Raw genomic sequence first — 17,145 nt, 5'->3', positions numbered from 1 at the left:
TCCCTCCATCTTAGGGATAACAACTAAAATCTAGGGATATACTTGGCAAAAATAAAGATACTACATATGTACAAGAGAAAATCAAGCTAAATCAAAGATTATATATATATATATATATGTCATATGATTCTAATAACCTCTATATGATTTGTTAACATGACTTTGATCCCGCGAGTGATGGTGCATATATATGAAAAGATAAAGTTTTTTTCTTTCCATTCTGCAGTATAAGAGAGATCTTTTGTTATGACCTTCACTTTAGTCTACCACTTACCGCTTTCTATGTGACTCTGTAGGCCAATCCCATGGGCCTTTAAGTTAAGGATCTCGAGCCCTCTTTTCCTTCTCTACTTTTTGGTGTAGAGCAAAAAAAGTTGTTGTCAAGTATTCTTGGTGGCGATAATTTATTTATGGAGAAAGAAAAGGTGGGGTGGTTGGCCTATGGAACTGGTGATTAAGGGAGTGAATGACGATGAAGCCAGGAACATATAATATAATATAATATATAAAGTCTAGTCAAGCTGGAAATACTACAGTGGGCAATCAGGACAAAGCATAAACTTATGCCTCCTCATCTGTTGGGAAACACGTGTACGAGTAGATTCTTGTTTTTTTTTTTTTTCTTTTTTTTTGATGAAATTCATACATAAAAGAGTAACATTTCAACATTTAATTTTAACACTTTTATTTATATTTTACATTAATGTCTTATATAATATATTACATTATTAATATAATATATAAAATATCAATAAAAATATTAAATTTAACTGTCCAAACAACATTTCCAATTTCTATAACATCCTGATTGAAATGATGGTTGTAGATATGTCTTAGTGGTTAAGGAAATGAATGGGAATGGGGATATGATTCCACCCATATAATTAATTATTATTCCCCTTGGAATATCATATGTTGACCTGTCGCTCTTGGCTTGGCTTGGGCATTGGGTGTAGGGTTGAGGATTCCATCTTCATGCAAAAATAAAAGCCAAAGTCAATAGACTTTGTTATCTTTTCACGTCTTTCGTGCTCTCCAGGTCCAATCAAATCTCATTCATGCAACTTTCTACGTTTGCAACAAAGTAAAGATTCTTTCCCAAAGATATTGAAATAAAATAAAATGACTTAAAAAACAATGTCAAGACTTTCTACCTTATTTTAATTTCCCCTAATCTTTGAATTCCGTTGCAGGGTTATGCTGCTGTGTAACTGTTGACATCATACTAATTCAACCATTAGTCACATACTTTCCCGTGATTGTTTATTGCTAAATTGTTCAAAAGATCACGAAAAAACACAAGTAACAATTAGATAAAATTAAAATTTCAAAATAAATTACATTAAACAAAAAAAAAAAAGAGAGAGAGAGAGAAAGAAAACAGACAAAAAGTTTGATCTTTTCAGGCTACATGTTAAGTAGTACATTCTTCTCATTTCCACAAATTCTAGCTCCGAACATGGCATAAAGGCAGATCATTTTTGTAGCACAATGCTAAAACATAAGTATTTGAGCTTGGATTAGTAAGTCTTAAATCTACAATAGAGCAGAGGTACAGAAGGAGTATGGATGGCATGAAAACACTAGTATGGAATGGGATTGATAGGCCAACTGAGACATGGACATTGTCCAAAACATTGTATCATAACCCGGGCTTCTAAAACTTGAAATCCTTCTTCTTGGATTTTCCGTCCTTTTCCTGCATTTTCCTTTTCCTCTTCTTCTCATTCTGCACCGATTTCATTATGTCATTAATTGTTTGTTTTTTGTTTTTTGTTTTTCGTTTTTGAATTACCAAAAAGAAAAGGCGAAAAAGCAAAAGATTCCAAAGAGAACAGAAGCAAGCAGGAACACGGGGGAGACGCACCTCGGCAACCATGTCACTGAAGTCCTCTCGCTGACTACGCATCTTCTCCTCCTCCCTTGCTTCCTCGTACCTGTCAAATATATCAATTACAAAATAATAGGTAAACTTTCCATCTTTCACTATATTATATATTGGTTCCAACACTAAAACAGATATAGCAAGGCTCAACTTACTTTGCGGGCAATACATTGTCCATTACTTCCAGCTCTTCTGGTTGCAGCGTCACATCCACTCTATCTGATTTCTGACCTTTAAGTAGATCAACCTGAAAAAAGCCATACCCATACATGAACCAGAATTAGAAACCACACGTGAAACACATTGTTGTGCCTGCAGCCCGCATGTATCAACGGCAGTGCATATATGCCTTATAAGTCAAACATCTAGATCACTTTTTCAGAGAAAACTCTACCAAAAGATAGAAGAACAGGCAAGATTATAAATTTTTGCTCAATCATCGAGTTGCTAATAAGATAGAACTACAATAAACAAAAATATATAGCAACACCATACCACATGATATCAGTAAGCCACAACCAGTGATCTATCTATTAATCCTTGGGTTAACAGGCGGTCCAGTACCCAAAACAGAAGTGTACCAAATAATCATATTTAAGGCATGTAGAAACTGTATCTAGACCATGCAAAAAGATAAAAATTGGTTATATCAGAGCTACATTCATAGAAATGGAGCTTGCAGTCCTATTGCAGCAATTTAACAGGATACAGAGATAATCTCACTAGTCAAAGAAATTTAGGCATTGAGATAAGAACATTAATCTCATGCAACCACCATCTTAAAAAACAACCCACAAAAAATAGGTATACAATAATCTCAGTCAAAATCACAAGATGCATTTCTTCCAAATCAAGTTCAAATAGGTCAGTTTTGGTAGGCCCAACAAATTTTTCATTATAAAGCTGGCACCAGTAAAAGTTCATTATTATTTTGTACCGGCATGATAAAAGATCTGTCAGTAATTTGCTGAGGTAAAAGCATCAACAAGCAGCACATAAGCTACCAACCCACCCATGTCCCTATGAAATCCAGATGAGCTTGGTTGTCCAAGTTATGTAAATTCAAGTAACAGAGAACTTGTCATAAAGTTTCCTTACCCTTTTAGCTGCTGTTTTGTCTTGAGCACCAGTACCAATGACATATCTGTTTACAGGGTAGAGAGCATTTTCAATTCAAGAAGAAATTCTCTTTTAAGTTAACAAAACCTTTAACGTTGCTAAAAGAGCAAGGTTACTTACGTATGAGATGTTCCAAGTAAAGTTCCAGGAGCAATCCTTTCTTCCTTTTCCTCAAGTACCTTTACAAAACAAGAAAAATAATTGAGTGTCATGAACATGGCAAAAGAATATAGAAGAAAATGTATCATATCCTGACTTGGTAAAGAGGCTTCTCAGGCTCCTTTCGTTGCTGCTTGCGTAGATCAATAACATCTGGAGTCTCAACGCCAGTAGGGGTGCTGAACAATGAAAAGAAGAATAAATTAAGAAAATGTTACAAATTCCCAATACCAAAATGCATGGAGAAGAAAATACTCTACTACTCATTGCAAAAGGACCTCCGACCTTTGCTTTGGTATTTTTTGAGGCTTTAATAATATTGTCTACTCTTAACGTCTAATGTGCCATTTGGCACCCGGTAGAAGAATTGGAAGCAAGAGCATGTCAAAGAGGTCCCACAAAATGAGGAAGTTGGCTGACCCTCCTTTAGTGAGCAAGAAATTAAAGGAATCACCATTTCACCATCATGTCCTCATATGTTGATAGGAAAAAGCATTTTAATAATAAATGTATTGAGAAACAAAGGAGAATAATTTTCCCCTCCTCCACAATCACTAGAGAATTACTAAAGGCCAATACGCATGCCACTCTCATCTCCTTCAGGTAGGAAGCCTAAAAAAAGGGGAAAATCTTTCACCATGTGGATGTTCTTCCAGGTGTACTTAGTGCATTGAAAATTTATATACTTAAAGCCAGGATATACAAAAAATAAAATAGAAAAAAAAACGAGCACATGCAGACTAGCAGAAATAACAATCCATCAAAAAAAAAAATCTTTCTGCTAATGATAAATAAAACAGAGTATCACTTACCAGAAACATAAACCCATCATCAGCAAAAAAATGAAAAATGACCCATAAAACAAAGTACAATACCTTGAAAGACTGTCAACAGATTGAATGCCGGCCTCCAGTTCCTCTTCCTCAATCAGTTCTTCCACCTCCTCTTCCTCTTCTTCTTCCTCTTCTTCCTCCAAATCACCCCAATGCTTGGTCTTATCAACTGGTTCTTCCTGAATTGGTTCATTAGATTAAAGTATAAGATAATAAAGCAAATTCCAGCAAAATTATTATTGAGCATCAAACTGCAGCTGTACACGAAACCAACAGGGGGCTGTCATTTAATTTGCACAGAAGATTAAAGCTACGTTTGGGATTTAGTAATGGAATGGAATTGAATGGTATGAAAACGAGAGGAATGGGAATAGATGGAATAAAAAAGAAATATTGTTTTCCTTGTTTGGGAGAGGAAGGTACGGATGGTAATGGAAAGTGCTACCTCCTTGTTTTGAGATAGCTATGGAAATGAATGGAGTGGAAAATTATTAAATGACTGACAAATATACCCTCATGACGAATACATAAAAAGTAGATATATAAATGTTGAGGTTAGTTTTGTCCATACACAAAATTAAAAGCTTGACCTTGTTCCCATTCCATCCAATCTCCTCCAGATTGGATGAGACAAAAAGTGGAGCTTTTAGAGAAATTGGATGAAAACTCTTTCCAGCCAATCCCATTCCATTATTAATGTTCCTCCCAAACAATGGAAACCATCCTCCTGTGTAATTACATTCCACTTGTTATTTTCAGTTTTTTTTTTTCTTTTTGGCTCATTTCAGTATCCTCCATTAGATATATTATTATTTTAATATAAACATATTCATATATAGTTATATAAATATATAACATATGTATTTATTAATGTATAAATATTTATATAAATATAAATTTTATACATATATATACCAATATATAAACTATAGATATAGTATATGAGTTTACAAAAATTTCATCACTATATGAAAACAAATTAACACAAGCAGACTGATCAAACAACATTTCTTTTTTTATTTTTAAATTTTTTAATTAACAATAAAACTCAAACGACAAGTTTGATTTTTATTTTTTCAACTAAAAACAGGAGCTGGACATAAAAATTTAGAAACAGAACCTAGAAACAAACACATGAAAACTAACAAAATTAAACAGGCCCTGAATGTTCAAAATATATTTGGAAATAAATCAAGGAAATGCCATTAATGCTAACAAATTTAATGGATAAACCTTGATGGAAGTTTAAAAAATAAAATTTTATTCAGTGTTCCCCTTAACTGCCTTTTCAGTTGGTGATATTCTTAGAGCGCAGGCAAAGCAATTCTCACATAAATAATGACACTCTTAACAACCTAAGAAAAAATGAAGAAGATATTGACAGGGTACATACATCGTAATTGGGCTGTTCTTGCTGATGAACCCCGAAAACATCACCGTACAGTGGTCGCCCATACTAATTCAAAAGAAAAATAGTAATAAATAGATGCAGGAACAAAAATCAGAAATGAATACAAATGGCTTGATATTAAAAAAATAAAACAAACTAGTACTTACTTCATCAACAGGAGGTTTGCCCCAACCTCCAGGATGATATCCAAAGCTAGCTCCAGGAGGAATAGGAGCATTCAGCCCAGGAATTTTTAACTGTGGGTAAGAAGGTGGTGGACCATACCTCTGAGATCAAAAACTGGTCAGTCAGAAAAGAAGAGCCCCTAAAGTTCATCACCTTTCATATAAATTTCAGATCAGAGTCGCTAATAATGAAAATGACATCTTCTAGGATAAAAATCAATTTACCTGCATATTGATGAGCCATGGGGGAGGGGCACCTTCTGGCATGCCAAGAGCTTCTTTTAGTTCTTGAGATAACATCCCAGGCTTCATCTCCCTTAATTTTACCTGTATGACATATAAACAACGTAATGTGCTTAAACATTTCCATAATTGGCATCAATTTTCAACACCACCCCGCTATCAGCCACCCAAAAGGCCCGGCAATCACATACATAAGAGAAATTATTCATCTCATCCTCACATAATCAAGTATGCCTGAGCACAACACAGCCACCAAGTTTTTTTTTTTTTTTTTTTTTTGGGGGGGGGGGGCGGCTAAATAACCACCAAGATCGAATGCCTCATAATTACCACACAAACATAATGCCTTGAAAAAGGTATACGCAAAATTATACAATGATATAAAGTTATAAACTAAGAACATGAAGTCCAGTCATGAGAATCAGAATGAAACTATATGCAGGTGAATGAAATAGAAGATCCTTTAAAATTTGTCAAGAACGTTTGTCCAAATTGTAAAGTAGACTCCTCTATGTTTTGTGCAGTTGGTCTTTTGTGGGTGCCAACCGCCCATGAAGTAATTTCTTTAATTGAAGTGGATGTTCAATCATCATTAATACATACAATTTTGTTTTTTGTTCACATCTTTTATTCCCTGCATTTCCTACCTAAAACACAGATTGTTCTATACCTGGCGTGCCACATATTCTACGATGATAAGGGTAGACTTTTGTATAATCTATTAGAATCCACAATACTTTTAAACTTAAAATCTTTCTAACAATTAGATATCTCACAAAATGCTATAATAATTAGATACTAAGATGTACCTTTTTACCCTTCCCTCCCACACGCACACTCACACACGTGCACTCATATGAACATATAATAGTAATTACTATAAAAGGTTTGTACCTCAAACTCTTTTCCTTCAAAATATAGATCACCATGTGTTGTTAGCTTTGGCTTAGTTTGATACTTAAAGAAAGCATCATGGAGAACCTGCAATCATGAGCCGTGGGCACAGGCATGTCAAAGAAGAGACACAAACATAAAGATGCAGCTATAGCTCCAATTCAAGATGATAAAAGAACACAAGATTGTAAGTCTGTAAAACAAATTATAAATTGAGGTTCGAGATAAACCTGGTAATCAATATCCATTTTGCCCATCTTTGGCTGCATCCTTTCACGTTGCTTCTGTTTGAGCTTTTTACTGTCCTCTTTCTCAATGTAAGCCTTTTAAGAATGTATCAAATAATAATGGAATAAGTTACCATTTAACAACATATAAACCCTTAATCCCACAAAGTGGAGAATAAGGTACAATTTCACAAAAACTAAATAGCATGGAAGAAGGTTGCAAACAGAAGAGAGAGAGAGAGAGAGAGAGAGATCACAAATGAATAATTAAACACACACAAAATTAACCAAAAATATAAAGCCATATAGAGATGGAAACAAAGCAAAAAATATAGTAAAGTAGTCACAAAATTAAGCTTACCTGTCTTATTTTCTCAATCCCTGTAGCAGCAATGAAATCAGGAAGCTGAAAAGGTGGTTTCTCAATGCCACGTTTTCCCTGCAAAATAGTTCAAACTGATAAGGCACAAATGTTTAAGCAGATCATAAGAAAAATCTACTTCAAAGCATGCCAGTTAGGGGTATTATATGTACATATATGATTAAGAATGTCATATTGCCTTAGAGCACGACCAAAAACAAAAAGAGGTCCAAATGTTTGGTGTATAGAAAATATTTTCAGCTCATGCATTAGCCAGCGCAAACGAATCTGTAAATTAAAAGCCAATTAATTAGCATTCTGGCAGCGAAGAATCTCTAAGATCTAACATGCAAAAGAGTATTTCATCTCATGACTTTTTTTGTTTTTTCCCGTTCCTTCAGTGGTTTGGGACGCCAGGGGGTGGGTGGGTGGGAGGGGTATGGTTTAGACAAAGGAGTCATATGAATGCCTAGATCCCAATCCATGTTAACAAACATTTAAAAGGGAAATCATCCAATGGTCCCCCTTTGCCAAACACCTACATGTCCAGTCTTCATTGATTGTCACAGCCGCTCCCCTGCAAGAATCACATATATACATATAAGAGAAACCTTATCAACGTTATCTTCCATTTCCCTTTCCCCTAGCCTCTCATTTAACCATGCCCACCAATGTGCATGCATAATTAACCCATTTTTATAGTTCAACTAGATTATCTAACCTGCAAGAATTTTCTTTTCTGACACCAATGTCTTGGCACTGGAACAGTATTTCTATATGATTTCAGAAATACTAGTAACTTAGGATCAGATGCAGTTGCGTCCCAGACCTGAAAATTAAAGACATAAAGGATCAGAAAATGATTACAACAGCTGCAATAAACTACTACGAAAGCAATAACAAGTACAACAAGAATCACAACCCTTATTCCCACTCAGTAGGATTACATGAATTTTAGAACTACAGCCATCTCCATCCATAGTCATATCCTCTTAAAGCCATTATATTCCATATCATGTTTAACAATTCCTTCCCCTCAACCCCCCACCCCCCCAAAAAAAAAAACCAAGTTTTCTCTCTCCATCTTTTGTCACAAACTTCCTCCAATTCATCTACCCACTTTACAAATGCATCCATCTTTCTTCTTCACAGTTCTCATCTGTCCAAACCATCTTAATCATAACTCCCACATCTTATTTTTAAACAGCGTCACTGCTAACATTGAATTTTTTTTAATAACAGCACATGCTGGACCTTCACAGCATTTTAAGAAGCGCCACTCCTACCTTGTACAACAGCACATCCACCATAACATTTTTATCTCAACTACCCTCATATCTTGCAAATATTTGAAGCTTAACATTCTGAACCATTCAACAAAGATGGTCTTTAGCATGAAGAGAAACAACAAAATATAATAATACAAAAGTTTGCAAAAGTAACCATCTACAAGGAATTATGACCATTGAATACAGTACTGAAATCAAATAAACATATTATGCTTTTGATCAGGTCCCTAAGGTGCAAAACAAAAAATAAAATAAAATAAGCTAGAAAGGCCTGATCACAAGGACTGTTATCTTGATCAGGGCCCTATGGTGCAAAACCTGTATTCCGGTAACAAATAAAAATTATTTTTCCAAATCCCAAGTTCTTATGAATTTTCTTTAGTGGGGAACATGGGGAAAGAGGCGAACAAAAGGGGAGGGGGTGAGGGTGGGGGAAGCAATGGAGCGTGGATTGGAAATTGTCAGAATAATACTAGCATAATAATGTAACCAAGCTGCCGCGTGGAAAAAGAATTAAGAAAAATAACTAATGAATTAAGTAATAGAAATGACTTAAAAGAATTAACTATTAACCAACCATCCTTACCTCAACAACATCAGGCCTTGAACTTATCTGCTTTAGTTCAGCAATTTTCATCCGTCGTTGGAGCTGAGAGACCATGTATAATTTATTTAGACCACAATGCCAAAGGAAGACAGAAGTAAATGCGGGAGCATCAACAACAGAACTAAAGAATAGGATGCAGAAAATCTTACCTTTTTCTTTTTGTTTGAGACACCTTTCTCTTTTTGCTGTGGATCCTGGTCTTCCTCTTCAGAATCTGAGTCAACCTTTTTGTTTAAGGCTGCATTAGCTGCAGTCTCATCATTTTTATCATTCTCCTAAACAAATTTGGTGACATAGATGTTAGACTTTTGAAAAAAAAAAAAAAATAGAGCAAACATACATAAATTATATATGAATATCATGTCAAAATCCTTTTACCTCAGACCCCATACTTTCCATAAAACTAAATTTCTCAAAGACCTTCCTAAACTCCTCGTCCAAGTCACCATCTAATTCTGCTTTTTCTGGTACGTACTCAACTTCAACTTGCTCCATTACCTATTAGTATCCAAAACAAACAAGAATATATGAGCTGAAACAGAATCTGGCATGGGGTCTGATTGAAACACCCATGTAGATGAATTTGGCATTCCCACCCCAATATTCACATTCCTACTTTCTGAGGCCAAAATAAAAGTTCCTGCAGTTGAAACAGGGAATTAACAGCAATTGAAAATTTGCAATACGACCACTTTTTCAAAGAGTACCGTTGGTGTTAGAGAATTCCTATTCCAGCATAAAAAGATAAAAAATACAATCAAAAAAGGAGAGACTATATAAAAAATCATAAAACTATAAATTGCAACTCAGCCAATTAATACAAAACTTGTTGCGTTGCCCTAAAGACTATAACAACCGGTTCCGAGTTCATTCATCAACAAAATTCCCTTGATTATAAAACAAAGAGATGGCACAAATATGTAACTAATACACAAAACCAAAAATGGCAAAACTGAAAGACAATTTCCCCAGTATTCCAATGCTCAGTTCCATTCTGTCAATTGCTAATTTCGTAATTAAGGAACAGGCCAAACAAAAATAAAAACTAAAAGTCAAAACGGACAAATCATGGAGAAAAGACGGAAAAATACATTTTGAAGTGAGACTGAGAAAGTAGTAAAAGCAAATTTTCAGATATAGAAATCAGCAAAAATAAAGCTCAGTACCAATTTGTTAGATGAAACCTAAAATGAAACATCCATATCAAAGGAGGAGATTTTTTAAAACCTCAGCTTATAGCAAGCAAACCAAGAATACAAACATACAAAGCAGTTAAAGTACAGATTAATAGGAGAGAAGTCCCAGTTTCCAGCAGATCTATATCACACATGCACCACGTAGTCACTAATTCACCAAAACCCTAGGAAACAAAATAACGAAGACACTGAAGCTACCTTTTGAGGATCAGCATTCTCCTTGGTATCGTCATCTTCATCGACGACAGCGTCGCGTTGATCGGATGATTTGCTGTTTTTCTTCTGCTTCCGCCGCCTCCGGCGCCGCTCGCTCTCACGAGACTTCTTCAAGGCTGTGGGCGCGCTAGGGTTTCGAAGCGTCGCCTCGCCGTTGGGAAACGATAGAGCATCCGCGACGCCGTTCGTAACTTCCACTGTCATCTTCTTCGCCGCCGACAATCGATCGATCGATCACAGGTTTCGATTGAAGTGCGTCCGGACGAGAGATATTGATACAGACCAGAATGGATGGGGTTTGGCTTAATACCCGGGAATACGTCCATTACGTGGCAAAAGCAAATTGGGCCATCCCGGCCCAGTATCAGCCTCTATTTTGGGCTTCAAATTTACGTACGAGCTCAGCCCACGGGCCTGAGATACATTCCAGTTTGTAAATTTGACAAATGTTTTAATAAAATATTTTTCCATTTTATATTTTCTCAGTTACAGAAAAAAAAAATTATTTAGAGGTCTCCATTTTTGTTTTTTTGCACATATTCCCTCCGTTAAGTTTTTATTTTTGGGCAAGCATCTCCTCCGTTAAGTCAAAAACCCTAATTAAATCCTATAGTTTTACTTTAAATTCCACCCAAGCCCACTTTGATTTTTATTATTTTCATGCAGTCCCTGTGAGTTACTTTAATTCTTTATAATCCAAATGTGAAACCAAAGACAAGCTATTGACTTTAATAAAATAAGGTTTATGCGAAAATAGAAAATTACAAAAATATTTGAAAACATTTAAAAACCATAAATGTTTTCTTGCAAATGATCCAAAATAGATGAATATGAGTGACTTTACCCAATTTTTATCAAATGAGCTCTACTTATCATATGAAATTTTTAGTTGTCTATTTGGTATTACTATAAAATTTTATTCTATAGTATAAAACGAACTTTATTTTGACATCAATAGAAAGAACACATTAATTGTTAGCTATAATGTAAATAATGGGACATTTTGTGAGTTACTATCAAATACCCATATAATTATAATCAGCATATAATGGCATACTCGTGTAACTTAACCATTTTTAAGTATAAAAGAGTTGAATATGGTTTTCATCATCTTTATTCTTCTTTACATGTTCTAGGCATTCCAATATTCCAAGCATTTTCTAAAAGTTTTATCTCAAATCCACGTCCATTTTTTCAGTTAAAACAAGTCTTGGAGTCCTTCCCTTGCACAATTAGGGATGACTTTCTATGATACATTTTTTTTTTTCATTTTTGGTGTGCTAAGACAAAATAGAAAGACGTGACAATCAATGTTACAATCTCCTCTATGTAGGACCATGAATGTCCTTTCTCGCTTGAAAATATTTAGTTGAGTCTTAACTACTACTAAGAAGACAGGGCTGGACCTTTCATGAGACCCATGAGGTGGCTGCCCAGGGCCCAAAAATATTTAACTATTTAAAGGCCCATAAAATTGGAAACCCTCATTCTCTCGTAAGTGTCCACTGCCCAGCCACCCACCCCTACTCAGGCCTCCCTCCATCTGCAAAATTGGCTTCTCCCATGCCTTTCTCCCTCTCTTGCTCTCGTTGGTTTTTGCTTGTTGCCTTTCTCTCGCTCTGTCACTCCGTCGCTCGTGGCCTTACTCGCCTTAACTCTCGTTTCTCGTTGCTCCGTCGCTTGTTATCTCTCTCTCGCTCACTCTCTCTGTCACTCGCTGCCTCTTTGGATTGTCGATTGGCTCATCAGTCATCACTCATCATATTCAAATCTATTTCAAATTTGCTTCTTAAAGGCTTTAACTCTAGATCTGTTTCAACTTTCTTTCAATCCAACTTCTTAATTAACAGTCAGTTAACGTTATTATTTTTTAAATATGCCTTGTATTGTCATAATTTTTTTTTTTTGTTGGCTTTTGTTAGATTTAAGCAATAGTCGTAAATCATGTCTCCTAAACATATGTCTAAAGATCAAAAAATTGATTGATGTAAACTTGATTGATATTTTTGTCTCCAAAATTGCAAGGGGATTAGTTTTTAATTGATAATTTAGAAAAGTTTTAATTTTATTCTTTGATATAATGTAAATATTTATTTATTTTTTTATGTTTTATCATGAAAAAATAAAATTTAGACGTACTCTACGATTTAAGAGTCCATTTTTATATTTCGACTCAGATTCCCAAAATTTTAGGTACAACCCCGTAAAAAGACGAACCCATGAGTGTAGCCTCACCGCAATATACAAGGTCAAATCCTATATTCTTCGCTTATAAGCAAGATGGTTAGGCACACCAATTCTCATTAGTTTAAGTCAGGGGAACATCACCTAAATGTTAGCAAAGATGTATTATCCAATAGCCATGTGGAGTACAAAGTTTACACTGCTCCAGGTAACTGAGGCATGGCTTGTGTTGATATCCAAAATTGTTTACAGGATGTTATTGGAATTAATTCCCAAAGTGGTCCAGAATAGGACAGGTGCCTTAAATATGCTGTCCAGTTGCTGTAGCCGTAGGTGTCAATTTCATTACTTGGCAAGAAAAGGATATGAGGATCAAATAATTGTACTGTTCTTAAATCTCTGTTCTTGAGTATCACTCGAATCGAACTTAATAGCTTGCAGAAATTCAAAGATCATACAAGAAAATTCAGCAAACTTGATCACCAGATGGATGTGAAGAAACATTTTCTCTGCAGAGAAAGTTCATACATGGGTGGTTGGATAGGATCATTTTCTGTGCTTGAGCACATAGAACTTGTCTATTAGAGCAACTCATCGCAGATTCATGCCCGGTAAAAGGTGTCTGACTCAACCGATGGTTTCATGCTAAGGGTAGTTTAATCATGAAAATTGGGTGCTTAAATCTCCCAAAACCCATCAAATTCAAGTGGGTTTGATCCGACACAAGCATAAACCAAATGGGACTAAAGTTGTTAAAATTGAAATTTTACATAATTAAACGAAGATCTATAAAATCGAAATATAAATTCGAATGATAAAATCGTAAGATTTTAAAGACAATTAAAAATACCCTTTAATATATGTAAATATAATTTTATAATAAAATAATTTTATAAAAAATAAATTAATATTTCTTAATAACATTAACATGATCTTGGGATTGTTTTCTAGAGCGACATGCAATTTCATAGCTAGGTTGTATAAGTCATGATATCCTAGATGTACATTGAATCGACACTGCTCAACCTAGTTTGTGTTTGTGAATCAACAACGACACTGAGCAATTGGAGTTGCGAATCGACGACAATATCAAGCATGGAAACAGCAACATCAAGCACTAAATCGACAACAACTCTGCCCAATTTGTGTTTGTGAATTAATAGCGGCACCAAGTACAGAAATGGCAACATCAAGCACTGAACTAATATGGCTCGACCCAATTTGTGTTTGTGAATCGACAATGACACCGAGTAATTGGAGTTGTAAATCAACAGCTGCACCAGGCACCAAACAACCATGCAATAATGAGGAATGGCATAAGACTCTGACAAAAATGTTTGAAAGGGATAAGGGTTCACAAAGGCAAAAGGCAACCCTCAAATCAGAATTAATATTATGTTGGTTAGATCTCTACTTAGAGATAGAATTTTTTCATTAAAAATGATTTTTTTTTTATCTCTAACATTTTCGTTAATTCAATAAACTCATTGTCCAACTAGCAATTCACTATAATTTTACTACAATTTCAATTTTATATGTGTGTTAACTCGTTTAGACATTCCTACAATTTCAATTTTATATGTGTGTTAACTCGTTTAGACATTCCTGATACGTAAAATCAAAAAATCGTACAAATTGAATCACAATATTGACAATAATAAATGGGAAATTTTTGTCTTCCCAAACGGATATTAAAGTAGGAGTGAATTCTCTTCTTTCTTGATGGCCTTGACAAGAACTTCAAAGCCAAGATTGTCGATTTAGCACCTATTTGGCTAACTAGTTTAATCGCTTATAAGTTGTTATTTTAGCTTATATACTATCAAGCTTTTTTTACTAAGTGTTTATCATCACCAACAGCTTAAAAGATATATATCTTAAATGCTAATGCAATAGCGTTTGAAAAGCACATCCTCCCTAGCTTTGCAAAAACGCTGGCAATAGCTTTTTGTGTTGACAGAGTGTATTATGATTTTACCCTTCTATATTTCCAATATTTTCACCACTATCCCTATTACGAGGTTAGTCTTTCCCATCTCCCATTTTCTCATCTACTAGTATAATACCCCATATTTGTATAAGGTTGTCACGTAATTTCGATGAGTTTAGAATATCAAAAAATTGGCTTGATAGCAATTTTAAATATCGAATTGATTGCAGGGAATGCTTCAGAGTGAGATTGTCTAAGAAAAATTGTATGATCTCGATGAGCGTTTCGAGATAAAATTTATGGTATAAAAAAAAATCGGATCGGAAATGATTTTCGATATAGCTAAAATGCAGTTGCTAGTTAGATTGCAAAACCAAATCATTATAAAGGACTCCTGAAAAATCAAGGGAACTCTAGGGGGGCTCCGATTTTTCGTAATAAACAACCTTTTAGTGGTTTCAGGATGAAACGATAGCCCAATGAGGACACTAGGGCAAAATCGTCTATATCGAGTAAAATTTAAGTTATTAATTGTGGATTTTCGGTATTGTAATGCAAATTAATTTAAGGTTAAATGGCATAGTTGAAATTAAGGAATTGCACAAATGTAATAGCGATAAAATTTGAGATTTAGTGTGTAATTTTTTTTAAATTAAAGTGTAATATATAATTTATATATATATATATATCTATGCGTGCAAGCATTGGCCGCCTCTGCAATCAACTATGCTCTGCAAAATCGCCTCTACAATCAGTCATGCTCTGCAAAATTGAGATTTGCACGGAATGAGGGATGGCTCAAGGAGTGGCCAAGCAGTTAGGAGAGGCCGAGTGTTGCCTATAAATAGATAGGAAATTGAGAGCATTTGAAGCAAGGAAGAAAAGGCTGAATTCGGCCATGGTGTAGCAGTTTCAAGTTGCTATGGCAGTGTCCGAGAAAGAGGCGGAGAGAGCTCGTGGGATCGAGAGAGTTAGCTTGTGAGAGAGAATGATAGGCCAAGAAGTGGCCATTTCCAACAGCCAAAGGCAGCCATGGTTGCGAAGCAAAAAGCTTTGATGCTTGGCCATGGTGAATGAAGAAAAATGAGCAGCAGCAGGGCAGGGCATGGCCAACAGCAGCTCGAACGAGATCCAGTAAGCGAGCGGAGCAAGGAGGCCGGAGGCAACCTTGAGGTCGGTCAAAGGCGGTCGCAGCGGGCCGCAACTCCAAGCATGCGGCAGCCATGGCCGCGTGCAGCAAGTCGCGCAGCGGAGCTGGGTGACGGTCGCAGGGCTAGGGGCGATGCTGGGCTACACGAGTAGAGGCGCGAGCAAGCGGCGGCATGGCCGACAGGTGGCGAGGGTCGCAAGGCAGCCATGCGCGCAGGCACACTATGCGTCCTGGTCCACATTACAGACAAAGGCAAGGGAGGAAGAAGAAGAAAGAAGAAGAAGGAGAATGAAGGAATGAGAAGAAGAAAAAGAAGAAATGGTGGTATGGTTGCTAGAGGAAGAAGCAGAGGCGCGAGGAAGAAAAAGGTGGGGAAGAAGAGAAAAAATAAAAGAAAAAAGAAAAAGAAATGAAAGAAAATAAAATAAAAAAATAGAAAAAAATGCTAGAAAAAATCCAAAAAGTAGGAAATTATGTGTCGGTAATATCCCAGAAGTTTTGGCAAGAAAAATGGTTCGGGCACGAGTTTTGAGCATGTGGCATGCATACCGAGGAAGCCAGAAAGGTTGAGTTAAGGTAAGTGAAATTCCCTAAAAAAATTCAAAAATTCAAAAATATTATTTTATGAATTTTCATAATGAAAAATTCAAGGAAATATTTAGTTTGGATTTATTAAGGAAAAATAGGAAGAAATAGAAAGAAAAATAAAGAAAATACAAAAAATTATGGAAAAATAGTTTTTAATGTTTATTTAAATGAATATGGTGATTAGGATGCTTTGAGGCTTAAGTTGAAGTGACTGGTGCAAATTTTGAGGTTGACATGCAAATCGAGACGATGCACGTATTTATAGGCATGACAAGAATATCGAGGTAGCTCGATAAGCTTGAGAAGGTAAGTGGTACTTCTCAACTGAATTTAGTTTTATGAAAAATGATTGGTTGCAGGTGATTTATATTTCGAACCCCGATCCTCGGGGATGCTTTCATCATATTGACATGCTCTAATATGTATCCATCACGTAGACTACATACATAACATGCTATGAAATGCATATGTATACATTGATATCATTGATCACGTGCATTGTGACCGTAAGGAGTACAAATTGGCACCGCTGCTTTACAAAAGGTGCACCCATACACCCCGATTTCGAAAGAGGTGATCGCAAAAATGGTGAATAACATAAAGGGTGCAGTTGACCCTTACGATGAGTAAGACATTACATTCATGCACGAAATATGTTTTATGTACCCTTACTTAGATAATTCATCATC

At 35.6% G+C, this 17,145-nt stretch overlaps 1 protein-coding gene across 1 annotated transcript; it reads right to left on the bottom strand.

Moving 5' to 3' along the window:
• Positions 1–1,370: 1,370 nt before the first annotated feature.
• On the bottom strand, positions 1,371–10,891 carry LOC127795607 (uncharacterized). Its single transcript, XM_052327389.1, has 18 exons — positions 10,587–10,891; positions 9,571–9,690; positions 9,342–9,467; positions 9,172–9,234; positions 8,018–8,125; positions 7,297–7,374; positions 6,939–7,031; positions 6,709–6,795; positions 5,797–5,898; positions 5,554–5,673; positions 5,390–5,452; positions 4,039–4,175; positions 3,261–3,342; positions 3,125–3,183; positions 2,984–3,029; positions 2,041–2,132; positions 1,868–1,937; positions 1,371–1,729 (listed from the first exon to the last, which is right to left on the bottom strand). Exons 1-18 carry the CDS (start codon positions 10,806–10,808, stop codon positions 1,658–1,660), a joined length of 1,740 nt encoding a protein of 579 aa, XP_052183349.1. The 5' UTR covers positions 10,809–10,891; the 3' UTR covers positions 1,371–1,657.
• Between the last annotated feature and the right edge of the window lie 6,254 nt (positions 10,892–17,145).

This window comes from Diospyros lotus, chromosome 2 (assembly GCF_014633365.1).
Source record: "Diospyros lotus cultivar Yz01 chromosome 2, ASM1463336v1, whole genome shotgun sequence".
NCBI classification, from domain to species: domain Eukaryota; kingdom Viridiplantae; phylum Streptophyta; class Magnoliopsida; order Ericales; family Ebenaceae; genus Diospyros; species Diospyros lotus.
This window is presented reverse-complemented; position numbering and strand designations above follow the sequence as displayed.